The sequence below is a fragment of the Mytilus trossulus genome, chromosome 1, assembly GCF_036588685.1.
Source record: "Mytilus trossulus isolate FHL-02 chromosome 1, PNRI_Mtr1.1.1.hap1, whole genome shotgun sequence".
Classification (NCBI taxonomy): Eukaryota; Metazoa; Mollusca; class Bivalvia; order Mytilida; family Mytilidae; genus Mytilus; species Mytilus trossulus.
Window position 1 is genome coordinate 46,274,531 of NC_086373.1, and position 16,937 is coordinate 46,291,467.

The 16,937-nt window shown below is 31.7% G+C and overlaps 1 protein-coding gene across 1 annotated transcript; it reads left to right on the plus strand.

Annotated features, from left to right (window-relative positions):
• The first annotated feature begins 764 nt into the window (after positions 1-764).
• On the plus strand, positions 765-16,664 carry LOC134708252 (carbonic anhydrase-related protein 10-like). The gene is made up of 11 exons (XM_063568644.1): positions 765-853; positions 2,192-2,245; positions 3,619-3,755; positions 7,517-7,696; positions 8,523-8,618; positions 11,206-11,272; positions 12,075-12,229; positions 13,390-13,518; positions 14,758-14,797; positions 15,657-15,672; positions 16,105-16,664. The coding sequence occupies exons 1-11, from the start codon at positions 808-810 to the stop codon at positions 16,139-16,141; spliced, it is 957 nt and encodes a 318-aa protein (XP_063424714.1). The 5' UTR covers positions 765-807; the 3' UTR covers positions 16,142-16,664.
• The last annotated feature ends 273 nt before the right edge of the window (positions 16,665-16,937 follow it).

Sequence of the window (16,937 nt, forward strand, 5' to 3'; positions counted from 1 at the left end):
AATTAAATGAATGCACGTCTGCATGGTCCAAGGAATTATCCGGGGCGTACAAGCCATGGGGCAAGAGGTCAATAACAACCGCCCACTTTTTTGTTAGAAAATGTAAAAAAAAAAAGAGGACACTGACTTGCTTCTCTATACAAAACTACAGGAATCTACATAAACATCGTACACATTATGGGATTTACAAATGTTTTACTTATACTCTAAAAGTTAAAATGAAAATCAAAATATTATGATATTTGTTGTTGACGATAAGTTTAATACAATATTAAAAATTATAATTGTTTTTGTAAAATAAATAATATCTCAGTAAATGACAAACATTTTACCAACACATTTCGATGTCAACCCTCCCACTGTATCCTAGCCAATGTAGGAAAAACAAACGCACACAACAATACACACAGTTAAACTCAGTTCAAAAGATGTCCATGTCCATCTTCAGAAATATGCAATGATTGGTTTTGAATCTTAAACATAACTTTAGAATCTTTATCAAGTTTTGATGACTGATACAGATCCCTGATGTGAAAAAAAAAATCAGCCCTTACGTCGTTATCTCTCCTGTCTAGAAATGGCGGTACCACAGTGATTTTAATTTAGTATTCTTCAATGCTCTTCTATAGCCTCTTATCTGTGTTATGATGCTATCAGTAATATATGGGAGAAGATGTCAAATCTAAACAACATTTATAGTCTAATACAATACTCTGAAGTGCATCTTCAAGTTAATTAACTATTTAATGATTCGATCTTTGGTGCATATCGAAATAAAGTTTCTATCTATCGAGATTGGTCTGAGACATGAGGATTAGTTTTGTTTTAATAACCATATTTGGTGCTAATTCTGGTAAGAATTTTTCTTTTTTTTTATTATTGTGGCGAAGATAAAACGCAACTACAGTCAATGAAAAATAGCAAGACGATGAAATTGTAGCTACTAATCTAAGTATACTGATTATGTTTAGGACTGTTTTTAATGAAAGATTATGCAATATAAGCTAAATGCTCTTCCGTAAAACTTTCAAAATCATGACTTTTCGGAGCAGTTTTTTTTTTGATAAACAATATTCTGAATAAACAAAATAACTAAACAAAATATTGCAGCATAAATACTAGTACTTGGTATTGAATTATTATGTAGTCGACTCTATACATATATATAGAAAACTTATAGGAGTCCAATTCTGAGTTAAAAAAAACCCAATGTTTAATTTGGACACTTTAATTTTGGTTCGTTCTTTCTTAACTCTTTCCGCATTCTTAGCACTTTTAAAACTAGAAACCAACGAGTGTCTGATGGAAGCAGCTAATACCTTTATATCCCTGGCGACTGTAAGATTTAATTTATTTTTTAAGTTGCCTTCTCCACTATATCTTTTTTTCATTCTTACTGGTCATCGCATGCCGTTTAAGATAACTTATTTTTATAAGGAACTTCTTAGTGTTGTCACGTTTTGTTAAGTGAAGTAGTTTGGATATTAAAATAGCAGATAACAATCGGTTAGCTCTTTAATGAAATGTGCAAATTTCGAGAGTAGTTTGTATAAATCTTCTCATTTCTTGTATAGAAAATCATGTGTTTTATCGTAATAACGGCTGTACCCTCCCCCTCCCCAAAAAAACCCAAAAAAACAAGGTTGATTTAATTTTTTCAACTTTGCCACATAAGGGAAGCTAACTCAGATAAAGTAAGTAAACGTTAAAAGTATAATGTGTTACAGAATTACAGTTTATAATGGCGCATGAAAACAAGTCTGGTGACTCCATTTTTTCTTTTCATATCTGAAAGCATATTATTAGAGCTACAAAAAAAAAGTGACAAATCTGCTTCTATTCATGCTTTTGGTACAAATTTGCTTTAAATCAAACCAAAAATGACCCCCAAATATTTTTTGGGAAAAAATGTAGTTTTATATACAATAGATAGCAAAAAATATGAAGTGACGAATACTTAATTATGGCCCCACTCTGTACATCCTTAATTTTTTTCACAAAATTATGTGAATTGAATAGTTTTTTTATCGATATCACACCAAATTCATGAAATTGGTGTTTCTATGCATTATGTATACAAAATCTAACATTTTTGCATAACCTCTAATATTACAAAAAAAAGTGCCCGGTGACCCCCTATCTAATTAAAATGACTACCCTTGTTGTTTGATGACCTTTTTTGTGTTTGTAGTGCTTGGATCTGGATCATTTTGGCAAAAATGGTGGACATATGAAGGAGTTTCTGGTAAGTATGTAATGAAATTTAATATCACAAGAAGAGATGATGTTCCTCATTTTGCAATATCATTAATAATAAAGATTTTCGATACGCCAGGATTATAGATTTTTTACTATCAATGTGCCATCCTATAACATATGACCTCGGGGGCATTATTTACTATTTCTATTTACTGTTCTGATATTTTTTTTTTACTATCAATGTGCCACCCGAGGTCTTCGCATTAAAAAAAATGAAAAATGAAAATATCAGTATAAAAACGTTAAAAATTGAATAAGAATGCGAAGTCCTATTCGCATTCAAAAAAAATAAAAAATGAAAATATCAGTATAAAAACGTTAAAAATTGAATAAGAATGCGAAGTTCTATTCGCTTTCAAAAAAAATAAAAAATGAAAATATCAGTATAAAAACGTTAAAAATTGAATAAGAATGCGAAGTCATATTCGCATTAAAAAAAAAAAAAAAATTGAAAATATCAGTATAAAAACGTTAAAAATTGAATAGAATGCCAAGTCATATGTTATAGGACTAGCCAGGATTAATGCTTCCCAATAACAATAAAAAAAATGCAAGAATTTGACTTATCTTACTTTAAAAGAACTTGAGGTGGAGGCAGTGTCTCCTCAACCAAGTGTGTTGCTCGTGTCGAGTGCAAATCTTGTTATCAATTATAAAAGTGGAAAGGTGAAGACACATATATCATTAATACAATGGCGAATTTGGTAGAGACTGTTAAGTTGAAATCAATGTGTTCTTTGACTTCCGTGAATCAGTTAACTGGGATATAATTTTGGTAATTGAATAGAAACATAATGGACAAGTAGTTTTGCTCGTTTTTACACTTACATCATTATAAAATATAGTTTTCCATCACTGGAAATCATTGACCGCTCGTACTATGGTTTGTCCTTATTTAGTGAACCATGAAAAAGAGGTCAAAAGTATAAATACATAACCTGAGAATTTACCACCAATTAAAAAGGTGTCCAACAATTATTTGGAATAAAATGTTACATGTTAAAAGTGAGATCATAATAAATATGTGTACACAGTTTCAACTTGATGTGACCACAAATTTATGGTAAACTTCTTAAACTGCAAATTTTAACATAAAGGATGGACAACCAAACAGACGAAAGCAAACTGTAAAGTAAATAAATATAATGCTTTTATACTACCGCAGGTTGGGGCATACAATATGCATTATTGAACACTGCATTCAAGCTTTATATCAGTCAATCAGTGTTAGTAAATAAAAACTTATACATTAATAGTTTGATATAATTATGTTTATTGGTCACAAATCGCCATATACTAACATCGACTTGTAAGATTATGTACAGAAACTTTATCAAGCATGTCTGTTTTCTGTTAAAGGAGCAGAAAACTGGGGCAAAACAATAGACGAATGGCTGATATGTTCCAATGGAAAATTCCAGTCTCCAATAGATATTAACACAAGTCATTTATTGTATGATCCTAATCTGGATCCGTTTTATATTATTCCCAGAAAAGTAGGTATAAATTATGGAAGCGCATATGGTTCACCCTTAGTAAAGTTATTTTGTTGCAATTAAGTCGGAATTTTTAAGTTATGTTGTTTTTAAAGTTCAAAAAGTTGTACGGAGTTATTTAATATGAAAAAGGGGAACGACAGAGACAAATCAGGAAAACATACTACAAAAATATAAAATATGTTGGACGTAAGGAGGACGTACATCCAAACATCAGTTGGTCCGGTCCTTTATTTTGCTTAGTTCTCAAATAGAAGCAATAGTATAATAAACTCGTGAATGATTCCACGGAACCCTGTGTCATGCCTGAAATTGTTGCTGTCAGTGTAAAGGTAAAATGTTGACTATAAACGTTGATATTTCTGTTTTTCTGTAATTTTGTAGATGCTTTATTTTGATCTAAAAGATTAACTCCTGTACAAGTTTTATAACAATTCATCGAGGTTAAAAATTTATACGGTTAAAACAATTTAATTCGGTAACAAGTCACTTAAAATTTAACAACTATATAGAATCATATTCAAAACAGTGTGGCTGTTGCCATTGATTTACGTCCTTAATTCATTCAATGACTGGGACAGATTATGTGAACGTTTGTCTGTAACGACCACTGCTCACTACTTACTTATTATAGAATTTAAACTGTAGGGTCACCAAAGGTTTTTAAACGCCTTTAATAATGAAATAATTCTAAAAATTAATCAGGAATAACCTTTATGTTTTGATTTATATTATTGATATAAATCATAACATCGTGTTATTCATGATTAATTTTTCGAATAACTTTATTTAGGTATTGAAAACCTTTGGTAACCCCACAGTTTAAATGTCTTTAACAAGTACATAGTGAGCAGTGGTCGTTATAGACAAACGTTCACATAATCTGTCTCAGTCAATGGGATAATTTAGGACGTCAATCAATGGCCACAGCCACACTGTTTTGCATATGATTCTATCACTGTATGATCTTCCACAATGAGAAAAAAAAACCTTTGTCGTATAGTAAGCTATGAAAGATCCGAAAAATGTAAAAAAAAAATCAAACGATAACCTAACGATCTATATGACGAAGACGCTGGAGCCACAACCAAAGACAGAATATTGGATTGCTGTGTCTAACTTCCGAGACATTAATGTCACACGCTCGACACAATTCAAATGATAAGTACTGTATTGTCAACAAACGAGACACTTTTAATCCACTCACACTAAAGTTATGGGAAAACGATGGATAATACATGTTCCAATGGTCGTAACCACAATCACGTCGTTTTTTCCTCGAAGGTGAGCTACCGCATTAGACCAAATAACTGGGTCTGAAACCAAATCACCAGTATCAGGGCAGAAAGTTGATGAGCCAAAAAACTTCATCGGAAGGTACCAAGACCTTGATGATGAATATTCCGTATCAACTTCACATATACTTGAATTCTAGATTCTGGGTACTGACGTTGTTTATCATCTTTATAAATTGTTTTAGTATTATTTTACATGTTTTTGTCTTAAAGAATATTACTTTCACTGTTTATTCTGTTTTAGTGATATCCGTTTGACTTGACTCTGTACTTATACATCCTGTCATTGTCTTATTGTTCTATAATAATTTGTGTATTCTTGTCTTACATTTTTGCTAGTATTCTTTGTCTATATATACTTTTGTGTTTCTTTGTTACATATGACGTGCCTCCGTACTCGTACATCCCGTCATTGTGTTATTGTTCTATTATGACTTTTGTCAATGATTCTAATCTTTCATTTTTGCTAATATGCTTTGTCTTTATGCCTTTTTGTGTTTCTTTGTTACATATGACGTGGATCTGTTCTCGTTTGCAGATTTAAAGAAAAGAAATAGCGATTTCTTGCACTTTTATTGAATTTGATACATCCCGCCATTGCGCCCGGTTATTGTGTCATTGTAATGCTTGTTTACATATTTGTTTGTTTTTATAGTACCCTATATTTTACATTTTTTGTATCTATTATGTCTGGCTTTTTTTGGTTCACACATCGTTGGGAATATGACAGTCGGTGTTCATTCGTTTGATGTGTTTGTGTTTTATCTTTTGATTTTTGATTTTGCCATTTGATTAGGGGCTTTCCGTGTTTAAATTTTCTTCGGATTTCAGTATTTTGTGATTTTACTTTTTTTCAAGTTGTATTTTCACGAATAACACGACTGGTGACTCACATCGAGCTGGATCTGTTCACTCTGATATTAGCATTCGATATTACTCACAGGTTTTGATGAATTTATATTGCCTAGTACGACCAATCTATTGAGTGAAGACAACGGCAACTGTTTTCATAGTTTTCATTGTGCTGTTACATGGCTGTCCAAGTTATATAGGATTGAGCTCACACATATGTTCGATAACTGTCGCTGGTTCATGTGTTTCATATTTATTGTTTTCGTAAATTGTTTTGTTATAAATAAGCCATTTCATATCTCGTTTGAATTGTTTCAAATTTCCCGATTCAGATTCTGATTCAATATTTTATTAGAGTCTCACCACTTTCCATGTGGTGGTATTTTCTAGCATCTTTTACGGACGGCTGCCAATAATAAATGCTCACATCCACTTCATTTAAACTCTGATTGGTAGTCGTCTCATTGGCTATCACACCACATCTACTAACTTTATGGATAGCTTCAAACATTCGAAGCACATTAAGAAAACAAAACTGATATGGACATCGATTTAAAAAAAGACCTATGTTTTTCCTCATCGTCAAATAAGCAAGTTTTCAACCTAACCAGTAAACAAGTCGACTTCCTATTATTTTTGTCATTACATTAATTCTAGCAAGTCGACATTACAACGCATTTTTTTCTTCATCATTCCGAGAAGTTAACTCCACATGATGATTTCATTCCATCTTGTAACACACAACATATACTAATAATCCCTACTTATTTGCAACAAAATAACATTACAAGGGGTGTACCAGCTTCCATATAAATGATGACATTTGTTCAGATAAGTTTGTACTACATATTCTATTTGATATGTAACATGTGTACATAGATGTATGACGTGCCAATATGAAAATAAAAAAAAGATGTGGTTTATTCCAACATGAAATAAATATCAAATGACGAATAATAGATAAAAAAGAAGATGTGGTATGATTGCCAATGAGACAACTGTTCCCAAGAGTATACAAATATTTTAGATTTGATAATTTTTAAAAATATACAAATTGTAATAAAACCTGAAAAAAGAGGATGTGGTATAATTCCCCAAATGACAGCTATCAAATGACAAAGATTTAACATGTTATCAGTAATAGATAATTTATATATCATCGAATTGTAATAAGGGCTGAAGATTAAAACATTTTTTTCATGCACAAATGAAAGTACATCCGGATATGTGTAGGAATAATGGAGAATGCAGTGTATACTTCAATACAATTGTGTTGTTTTCCAACAAAAGACCCTTGTCTATGCAATTACTTAACTGTTGACCGTTGAGACATATTAAAAAAATCAGGTATTTGACAGCAAGCAAAATAAATATGCATGTATTAGTTATGGTATGATGCTAATATTATAAAAATACAGCCAAAAATGGCTTACTAGTAGGATACACTTATTTGGATATTTTTAATTTTAATTATTTCTTTCACACTGTAAATATACAAAGAATTTATTTGAATTGGCTGACTATAAGCATTTGGTATAAAGTGTTGACGCAATATATAGAATTGAATGTCGAATTTAAGACCTGAAATACTTTATGGATGACTTTTCTATGTAGGTATCTGGCAATATAACGAACACTGGACGTGGGATTACTGTTGATGTTGAGGATGGTCCTATTGTTTTCTCAGGACCCTTGAAATATAGACACAAAATAGCACAGCTAAAAGTCCATTTTGGTCGTAATCACAGTAAAGGCTCAGAGCATTCCATTGATGGGAGAAGTTTTCCAGCAGAGGTTACTATTAACATTATTCCGTGCATACATAATTACAAGATTGTCCATTCTAAGAATTGAATCTACAACACATCATTTATATTAATAATCATAATGAGGAATGAGATACCTGTCCAGCAGAGGTTACCGTTTACATTATTCCGTGCATACATAATTACAAGATTGTCCATTCTAAGAATCGAATCTACAACACATCATTTATATTAATAATCATAATGAGGAATGTGATACCTGTCCAGCAGCGGTTACTATTTACAGTATTCCGTGTATACATAATTACAAGATTGTTCATTCTAAGAATCGAATCTACAACACATTATTTATGTTAATATTCATAATGAGGAATGTGATACCTGAGTTACAACCAACAATATGTTATTGTATATCAATACTTTTAAATGCGCCGATACAAATGGCTTTGCATGTAAAATTCTTCTAAATCTTGAAATTTTGTGAAGCAAAATGCATAAAGCGTTTGGGAAGAGCGTATAACTCATTAGATAAACCCGTACATAGACTGCATTACCTTGTCCGTCTATTAATATATATGGCGCAATTTTGCCTGGTGAGTTTGCAACCTTAATTTTAGGGAAATCACATAATTATGAAAAAAATCGGAACATTTAAATCAAAGTTGTCTAAAAAAATATCATGACAAATCCAATTTAAAATGTCCATATTGGACACAAGCTAGGTAATCTTATCTTACAGCAACAGCATCGCCCCAGTAGTATTGGTATGCATGTATATTACATATTTCGTATATCGCACACAGGAAGGCAAATTTGGACAACTTGTATTTTGAATCTTCCTATTTTATTTTCAGATACATTTGATAACATATAATGTTGATCTCTATCATAACTTGTCACAAGCTTTAGATTCATTCCAGGGAGTTGCTATCATCGCTATTTTCTGCAAGGTAATAGTTTATTATTAATTGCAAATTTGATTTCATCCAATTTTGAAGTAGGTGTTTTAACCGTTTTATCAAGGATTTGTCACTATACAAGTCCTTGGATTTACATAAATGTATGTATGCAATCATACCTTATTCGTTCCTTCCAGTGGTTATGTGACATGCTTAATATTCAGTTTCATTATTAGTGTTTATTAACTATTGTATGTATTTTTTTTCATTGACCATGGCGTTTGCAATCTTTTATAATATGTTGATCCATATGCATAAAATTTGTAGACATCATTTGGTATGACCTGGACCTTTTTTTAATAAAGGTAAAAATATCTAGAACTAGTTGTGGAATATTCAGCCAGAGAAAGCAATAACTAGTACAGTAGACAACATGCCTTAAGTGGTATAGAAGGACAAAATAAAATTTTAGTTCTTCTATGTGATATTCAAAACACCGTTTGCAAGTGTAGAAACAGAATTCTCAGCGTCCATCTAAAATCGTTTTTGTATATAAAACGAAGATAATAGTATCCATCAGAAGTTTGAATAAGTCCTAGTTTGTACTCTTAGTATGCATGGCTTCAATGTTATTCAGCCCATTCCAATATTTTTAAATGGTATTTTGTTTGAGAGAATGTATACACATGGCAAAAAGTATTGCAACACCAAATTGAAATTCAAATTAAATAAAAACACTTTTTATTTTTTTGTTCAATAATTTGTTGAAATAGAACTAGTTAAACATTATTTAAATATAACCTGCGTTTAATCAATAAATATCGACTCTATCAGTTCTTATCTGCACATGCAGCTACTGTACTGTTTTTATCCTCATTGTTTTCAACACTTAAAATAAACAAGTTTTTAAATTTATGTTATTGACACCTTGTAATTGGTCATCCACAACTCATAACTGAAGCAAGATGGCAGATATCCAGCATGAGATAAGCAGGTATGTCGCTGTGATAATTGCACGCATTGTTGGTCATCACCATTCCACTATAAGTCGTTTTGAGAATAAAAATAAGGCAAGAAACGATGTTAAAGACCTTCCGAGGTCAAGAAGACCCCCTATACCATCTGCTATGGAAAATAAAGCATAATGAAGTTTGATCAGAAAGAAACCCATGTAAACAATATAAACCTAAAAAGAGGATGACCACACATGAGTCTTTAAACAAGAACTGTTCGAGATCGGCTCATCGTTACTGGTTATCGTGCGATAATACCATTTCGAAGACCTTTGCCTACGAACAGACACACAGATGCCCGTATCCAATATAGTGCAGAGCTCGCCAACGTTGGAAATTAGCGTCGTGGAGGAAGATCCATTGTTCCAATGGAATTCGGTTTATCTTCCTTGGCCCCATCATAGCCCGAATATGAACCATATCGAGCATATATGGGACACTATTGGGCATAAAGTGCATGAAAGGACATCCAGTTCAAACAAGTCATAAAATAAATAATACCCTTCGTCAAGAATGGTTGCTGCTACCATAGCAACAAATTAGTCGACTTATGGCAGGAATCGGAGGACGTTAAAATGCGGTTGTCTGTTTGAATGGAGGCTATTCTTTCGCGTATAACGATCAACCATGTTGTGGACAATCATTTAAAGATTAATTTTGAAATGTCTGCCCTTGTAAAGTTCGACTACAGTAAAAGTTGTAAAATGCATTTTTTTGTACAAAAACACTTCATTTTATTATAAAAATTTTGGTTAGATAAATTTTGTTTTCATACATTTTTTGTTCGTTTTAAAAACAATGTTATCATTAACTACGTTTCAATATTATTTTACAAATACTTTATCATATTCCATCCAAAATAAGAGACTGATTTTTCAAGTTTTAAAAATTCAAGGTGTTGCAATACTTTTTTCCATGTGTATAGTTGATTATTTTTCAATTGTTACATGAAATGCTTGCTTTTAGGTCGTTGAATCAACAATGGCTATTCGATATGAAAACATTACACCTCTATTACTAAGAGTTTTCGGAATGGTCCCGCTGTAGAAACAGTGTTTGAAAATTACGGTCGACACACTTTGGCTTTGAACTCAATCTTTTTCTAGGTGCATGAATAAGTCGTAATGATCCGATTTGATGAAAATAGACAGAAGATACAAAGTACAACATAACAAGGCAACATTTTTACCATGGTTAAAAAGAAAAACGACAAAAACACACAACAATAACAAAACACTATATACAGAAAAATAATGACTGCGCAACCGTGACGAACCCCACAAAAACTGGGTATGAAATCCGAAAGGGTAAGAAGTTCCTTTTCCACTAGTAATAAATGTATTGTAATGACTTTAGTGAAGGATGGGTACACCTTTTAAAAAAACACACTGCACAAAAAATGATCAATTGCATTAAGCTAGATATATACATTTGTGATAGTTCCATAAGCTGATTCACATAAGATTTAATCCTTGTGACTACATGCAGTACATGTATCCGACTGTATGCAATTTCTTTGAACAGCATGCGATTATTAACTTGTAAATTCTTAGGCTCCTCTAATTTATATCAAATAAAGCGATGAATATGTAGTATTAACATTTCAAATATTTGCATATTTTCAGTATGGTGTTCCAAGTAATGAGGCTTTTCAACTTATGTCAAAATATACAGAGATTGTAAGACTAAAAGGTAATAACAACATTAATGATTTGTATGATTTTTAACTCATGATAACGTAACAATTTTACTGTTAAATATTTTTGCTAACGCTATTGTTACGTTTCGGAAATGTACAGTTTAATTTGAAGGGAAAGGCGTTCTGCAGAAGGCTAATGCGCATTAAAAGAAGTGTGACGGAGTACCAAAATTTCAGCTTTTTAGCAGTTTTTATCACCTACATATAACTAAGAAACATACAAAAATAACCGTTCTGTGTTTATTTTTGTAGATGTATCTTTCTTTATCATATATAGTTCCCCACATCAAGTTTATTTTGAGTCTAACTGAATCATAGGAATGGGTTTGAACCGACCTCTAACCGAGGTATCAAAGTTACTGTATCGGAGAACCTAATGCGTCATTACACAGATGTAAAAATAGAACAACTGATGTTTGTTTTTTTCCTCCATATTTTGGAACAACTTGATTTCACGTTCATCTATGAAAAAAATAAACGTATTTAGCTCTGTTGAGGAAGTACATAAATATCAAATTATGATAAATGCAATAATTGTGAAGTCTCTAAAAAGCACATATGAGATGTCCTACGCTTTTTGAAATAGGTGAAAATTGGAAATTCTGTGAACCGTGATGTTAGCTTGAATGCTACATGTACTTTTCCAGTATTACACAAGGTGCATGCTCAACTACAAGAAAGACAAAAACAATTTATCGTATACGAAAAAGTAAAGTTATAGAGGTTATCTTTCTTTAAAACATTTGACGATGTAAATGTTTTAAAAAATAAAATCAGCAACTGTTTACCTAACAGGTCAAAGGAAAACAATATCCGGAATACCATTAGAGATTTTATTTCCAAATACTGACCAGTATGTGACATACCATGGATCACTGACAACACCCGGATGTTCAGAATCTGTCACATGGATTGTCCTAAACCGTCCAATCAACGTCAAACAAGAACATGTGAGTATTTTGTAAACTGATTTCAAATCTCAAGTAGTCCCAAGAAAAAGAACACTGTGTGTAGACTTTCCTTTAAATAGATATTAACCACTTTTGAATACAGAAAATAACGGTAAGTTTGAACCCAAAAAGATACAATATCATATCTGTATAAAATTCAAAACCTGCACTTTGATGCAGTATGAACTTTTGTGACCCAAAGTTTGAAAATACTTAAAACGAAATCACAACTTAGCAAGACAGTGAAAACCTGCAATTCAATAGGTAAGTCTGCGGTCGAAAGTTTGAAGTGAAAAAAGATAAAATCACATCTAATCTAAAAATTGCTTTTGCAATGAAATGAAGTCATCGCCCGAAAATTGAAATAAAAAAAAATAAATTAAATCGCATTTTTGCAGAACAGTCAGAACCTACAATAGTAATGTATTTCGTTTGCGAGGGAACTGTGAAAGTCTTGTGAAAAGTACGTAGGTAAGGAATCACGCAATATACTTTGATTTGAAAATTATCTATATCTCAATTTACCATGCAATGTACCAAAGCAATCATTTATAGGAACATTAATGATGTTTAAGTGCTCATGAAGTTAAAATCATTATATGATGTAAATCATGAATACTATGAAAGCAATTCTTTCTATCAATATAGGTGGGAGGAAGAGGTCAATGTCTTCACACAAGGACCGTTTGCATTATGTTTTTCAATCTTTACTTGAATTCAAAGTAACACATCCCAATGTGCATGTATAATTTCAAAGTTCTAATAACTTAAACAAAATCTTAAAATATATTAGAAGACATGTTTATAAACCAAAACTAAATTTTGTTGGAAGATTCACAGTTTTTCTGATACAAGTCACTTTATTTTGGTTAGCAACATCCTTCGATGCAAAAATTTACTAACAATTTGTATCAAAATGTTATTAACAGCAACATATAGCACTTAATCGCTTTTTGATTTATGGAAATATCGAGGAAAAAATCGTGATACAATGTACTTAGCATAGGATATAGACAATCGACTACTTTCAGATTATAACCATCGTTATTAAAAAAAATGTACATTGGAAACCGGTCCGATCACTTTTATAAAGATATTTTATTAGTAGAATGTAAAAAAATAAAATAAACATAAACAGAATTCATTTTATATTTTTATAGCTTGACAGATTCCGCCACCTGAGTAAGGGAATATTGGGTGGTCCAGAGGCATACTTAGAACATAATGTAAGGCCAGCTATGCCTTCTTATGACAGGCTTATTAAAACCAATATAAACTTCTATCAAAAGGTATGTCAAGCTATTATAATGACTTTTGTTTTCATGGGAATCGTCAATAAGACAGCAACCAATAGATACAAAATGAATATATCTACACGTTCACCATCCTCTAATAAATAGAACAACATATAAAACAATTGAGCACATTATTGTTCTTTATCTAAATTGTGTCCATGTTGGAAAGTTTTTCAATAACGAAGTGTAGATTCTATATTTTGCCATGGGAAGCTACCAAAAGGCAATCTCATAAACAGGTGGTATATGAAATTTGTCATATCAATATTTAAAGGAAAACGGTCACATGAACATCAATATAGAATTGCATTTGCTCGCAGCATTCGAAAAGTGTGGTCTTAATAAATCAATTTGCTACACAATTTAAGCTCAGAGATAATATGATATGCGTTTGTTCGTTTAATTGAATACTACTGCTAATAAAAATAAATGAAAGAATTATAAAAGATGATTATATAATGAAATATATACTAGTAGATATACAATGATTCGATTCATAAACATGCATAATTTTATATTTTTATTTTTATTTGTTGTATTAGATTAGTAGGAAACTACGTGTACTTATTATCTAGTCCCTAAAAATATCCCCGCTTTTTCGCAAATGAGATGATTTCAGCTTCCCAATTGTGATATAGTTCTTGCTATCATGATTTCATAAACGAGTGTTTAAGCTAGCAAAGGCCATTAAACAAGAGTTCCAAGTGGTGAAGCCGGTTGGCAAAAATGAATATATGTATTAATTTCGTAACCACGATCCCGTCCAAAAATGTGACCTACTGAATTAGTCTTTATTACTGGGTTTGTAGTTACACGAGCAACACGTGGAGCAGGATCTGTCTACCCTTTCGGTGCAAATGAGATCATCCAGATTTATGGTAGGGTTCATATTGCTAAACATTTGTGATTTGTAAGCTTGTAAGTCTTTTTACCGTTTTTCCCCTATGACATTGTCAGTTCAGTTTTGACTTCTGAGTTTGACTGGCTCTTTGGACGGATTCATTCGCCTCATTTGTAATATCTGATCGTCTTTTCTCCAATTTAAAATAGATCATATACTGAAAACCTTTAATTTGTGACAAAAACAACGTCAACATAATTTGAAAAAAACCCAATTGATTTGATGGAGATTATTTATCTTAATGTTTTCAATATTTTGGAAAAAAATAAGTAGGAAAGAAAATGTCCTATGTCTCTTGTTCTTTTTTAAATGAATTTACATTTGATTTTTAGACGAGACAATGTAACATGAAGATTAATACGCGGTATGGAAGTAAGTATTAATATATAGTTTTACAATTTGTACAAATGACTTACTGTTTCCTTCAGTTATATTCACACACAACAGTTCCATTTTAAATAATATGAGGCGAAAAAACCACCAACAGATTTTTTTTTTAATACAACATATATTAATCCTTAGAAAATAATAATCTTGATATATATGATGAATTTATTTACTGGGTCGATGCTATTGCTGGTGTTGACATGAGTTAATCATTGATATTCAATTTGGTGGCCTTCGGCTGTTGTCTGATCTTTGGTTGGGTTGTTGTCTATTTGACACATTTCCTTTTTACATTCTCAATTTTATAATTACAAATAATTACTAAGTAGTTTCTACTCCGGGAATAAATTACCTTAGATGTATAGTTGACAACATGTCGTAATTTTGTCATCAGTGCTCTTCCTATACTTTATCAATTTTAATTTGTTGATTCGAGCGTCAATAATGAGTTTTTTTGTAGACAAAAGCTCGTCTTGCGTAAAACGAATCGTGTATTAAATCCTAGTATATCCGTATATATGGTTTATCTGTCGTTTTCTTTATCGTAAGCTTTCAAAAGAAAATGATCTAAAAGCTGATGAGAAAGAAAACACATGCAGTGCAAATTATGTAACATAACTTTGTCAAACAGCTATTACGAATCTTCTCAGGATGCTGGCAAGCGTTGGGCAATAACTTTATGTTCAATGATTAAATTGTGCTTTTTAGTGTAAAAAAGAGAGATTTGAAATGATATTTGATCTATATAGTACTGCTTAAATTGAAAAAAAATACCTTTATTGTTTGAAATTTGAAAAACATTAACTTTTTCAGGTTTTCTTACTATTTTCTTTTTCTTTTTCAGTGGGGCTTCTTTACTCGTGAGTCAGTTATGTTACATAGCAGAAATGACTCGTTCTAAAGGACAGTCATAGATAGAAAGCTAACAATTGTATATGATAATATCATTATAATAATCTTGAATAATTAATTACTATATATATATATCGCGTGTCTTATTTGTATATTTTTAGTATAATTTAAAAAAATTGTATTAACATAATAAATTATAGTGTAGCAGTGTCAAAAAGGGAGGTTTCATTTGGAATATATACTTGGGCTGTATTGAATGTTAAAAGATTTCCATAAGTCTTTTGACTACCAGATAAGTTATTAAAACACAATGGCTTCAACTGGAATCACTTTTATGTGTACACTGTTTTCAACCTTTGTTTATATAAATGTCGGTTGTTTTGTACAAGAATGGCGAAACTTTACAATGGAAGACATACTATTTAAATCTGATGTTGTAGTGTATGGAAAAGATGTGGAACATGGCAAATTCCGTAGTCCAAATGATGTAGACAGTAGATTTGTAGTCTATTGTGTCATCAAATCAGGGAAATTTCGGATTCCAGAAAATCTCATCATAGAATCTATTGATGAACATGAGTTATGTGCGAATGTTGCTTATCAGACTGATGTAGGGGAGGAGTATATTATCGGACTAACACCTCAACTCAGTGGGTTTATGAAATATTCAAATGTGTACCCATTGCATTCGTCAGCTTTTCAACCTACTGTTGAAAACCTTCAAATTTTAAAAGGCATATGTGAACTACAGCATTGGAGTGATCCAGAGACCACAAGTAGGGGTAAATGTCCAAATCTGCGGTCAAAAGACGATGAATGTAAAAGTTTAACCCCACCACCGCCAACCAAGACACCACCACCTCCTGACAGAAATTGGTTTGACCTGATTTTGGATGCTTTTAGCAGAGGAACAAATACAAAAGTGGACTATTTAAACACTATAATTTTGTTATCCATCAGTTTGATGTATATATTATTAAAATAAAAGATCTATGTTGTTTCTATTCTTGAATAGAATCTAATGGCAATCATTCCATCTTCGCTAGCCAAGGGTTACAATCCACTCTGGAGAGGAGGGGACTGGATCGTAACCCTTGGCTAGTGAAGATGCAATTATTCAGACAATTCCCGAATTATCAGTCGAAAACAGAAAAAGAAAATGTCAAGCATCATACGAACAACTGTCAATATTTAAAAGGATATTAAATGGGAGAACAAGAGTATGCATCCAAAGGTTCAATAGATATAAAAAGATAAGGTATGAGTGCCAATA

Excerpts from the sequence above, each read along its gene's own strand:
- LOC134708252 (XM_063568644.1), top strand. The coding sequence starts at position 808 with ATGAGGATTAGTTTTGTTTTAATAACCATATTTGGTGCTAATTCTG. Across the intron at positions 854-2,191 it reads CATATTTGGTGCTAATTCTG|TGCTTGGATCTGGATCATTT; the intron begins GTAAGAATTTTT and ends TTGTGTTTGTAG. Across the intron at positions 2,246-3,618 it reads GACATATGAAGGAGTTTCTG|GAGCAGAAAACTGGGGCAAA; the intron begins GTAAGTATGTAA and ends TTTCTGTTAAAG.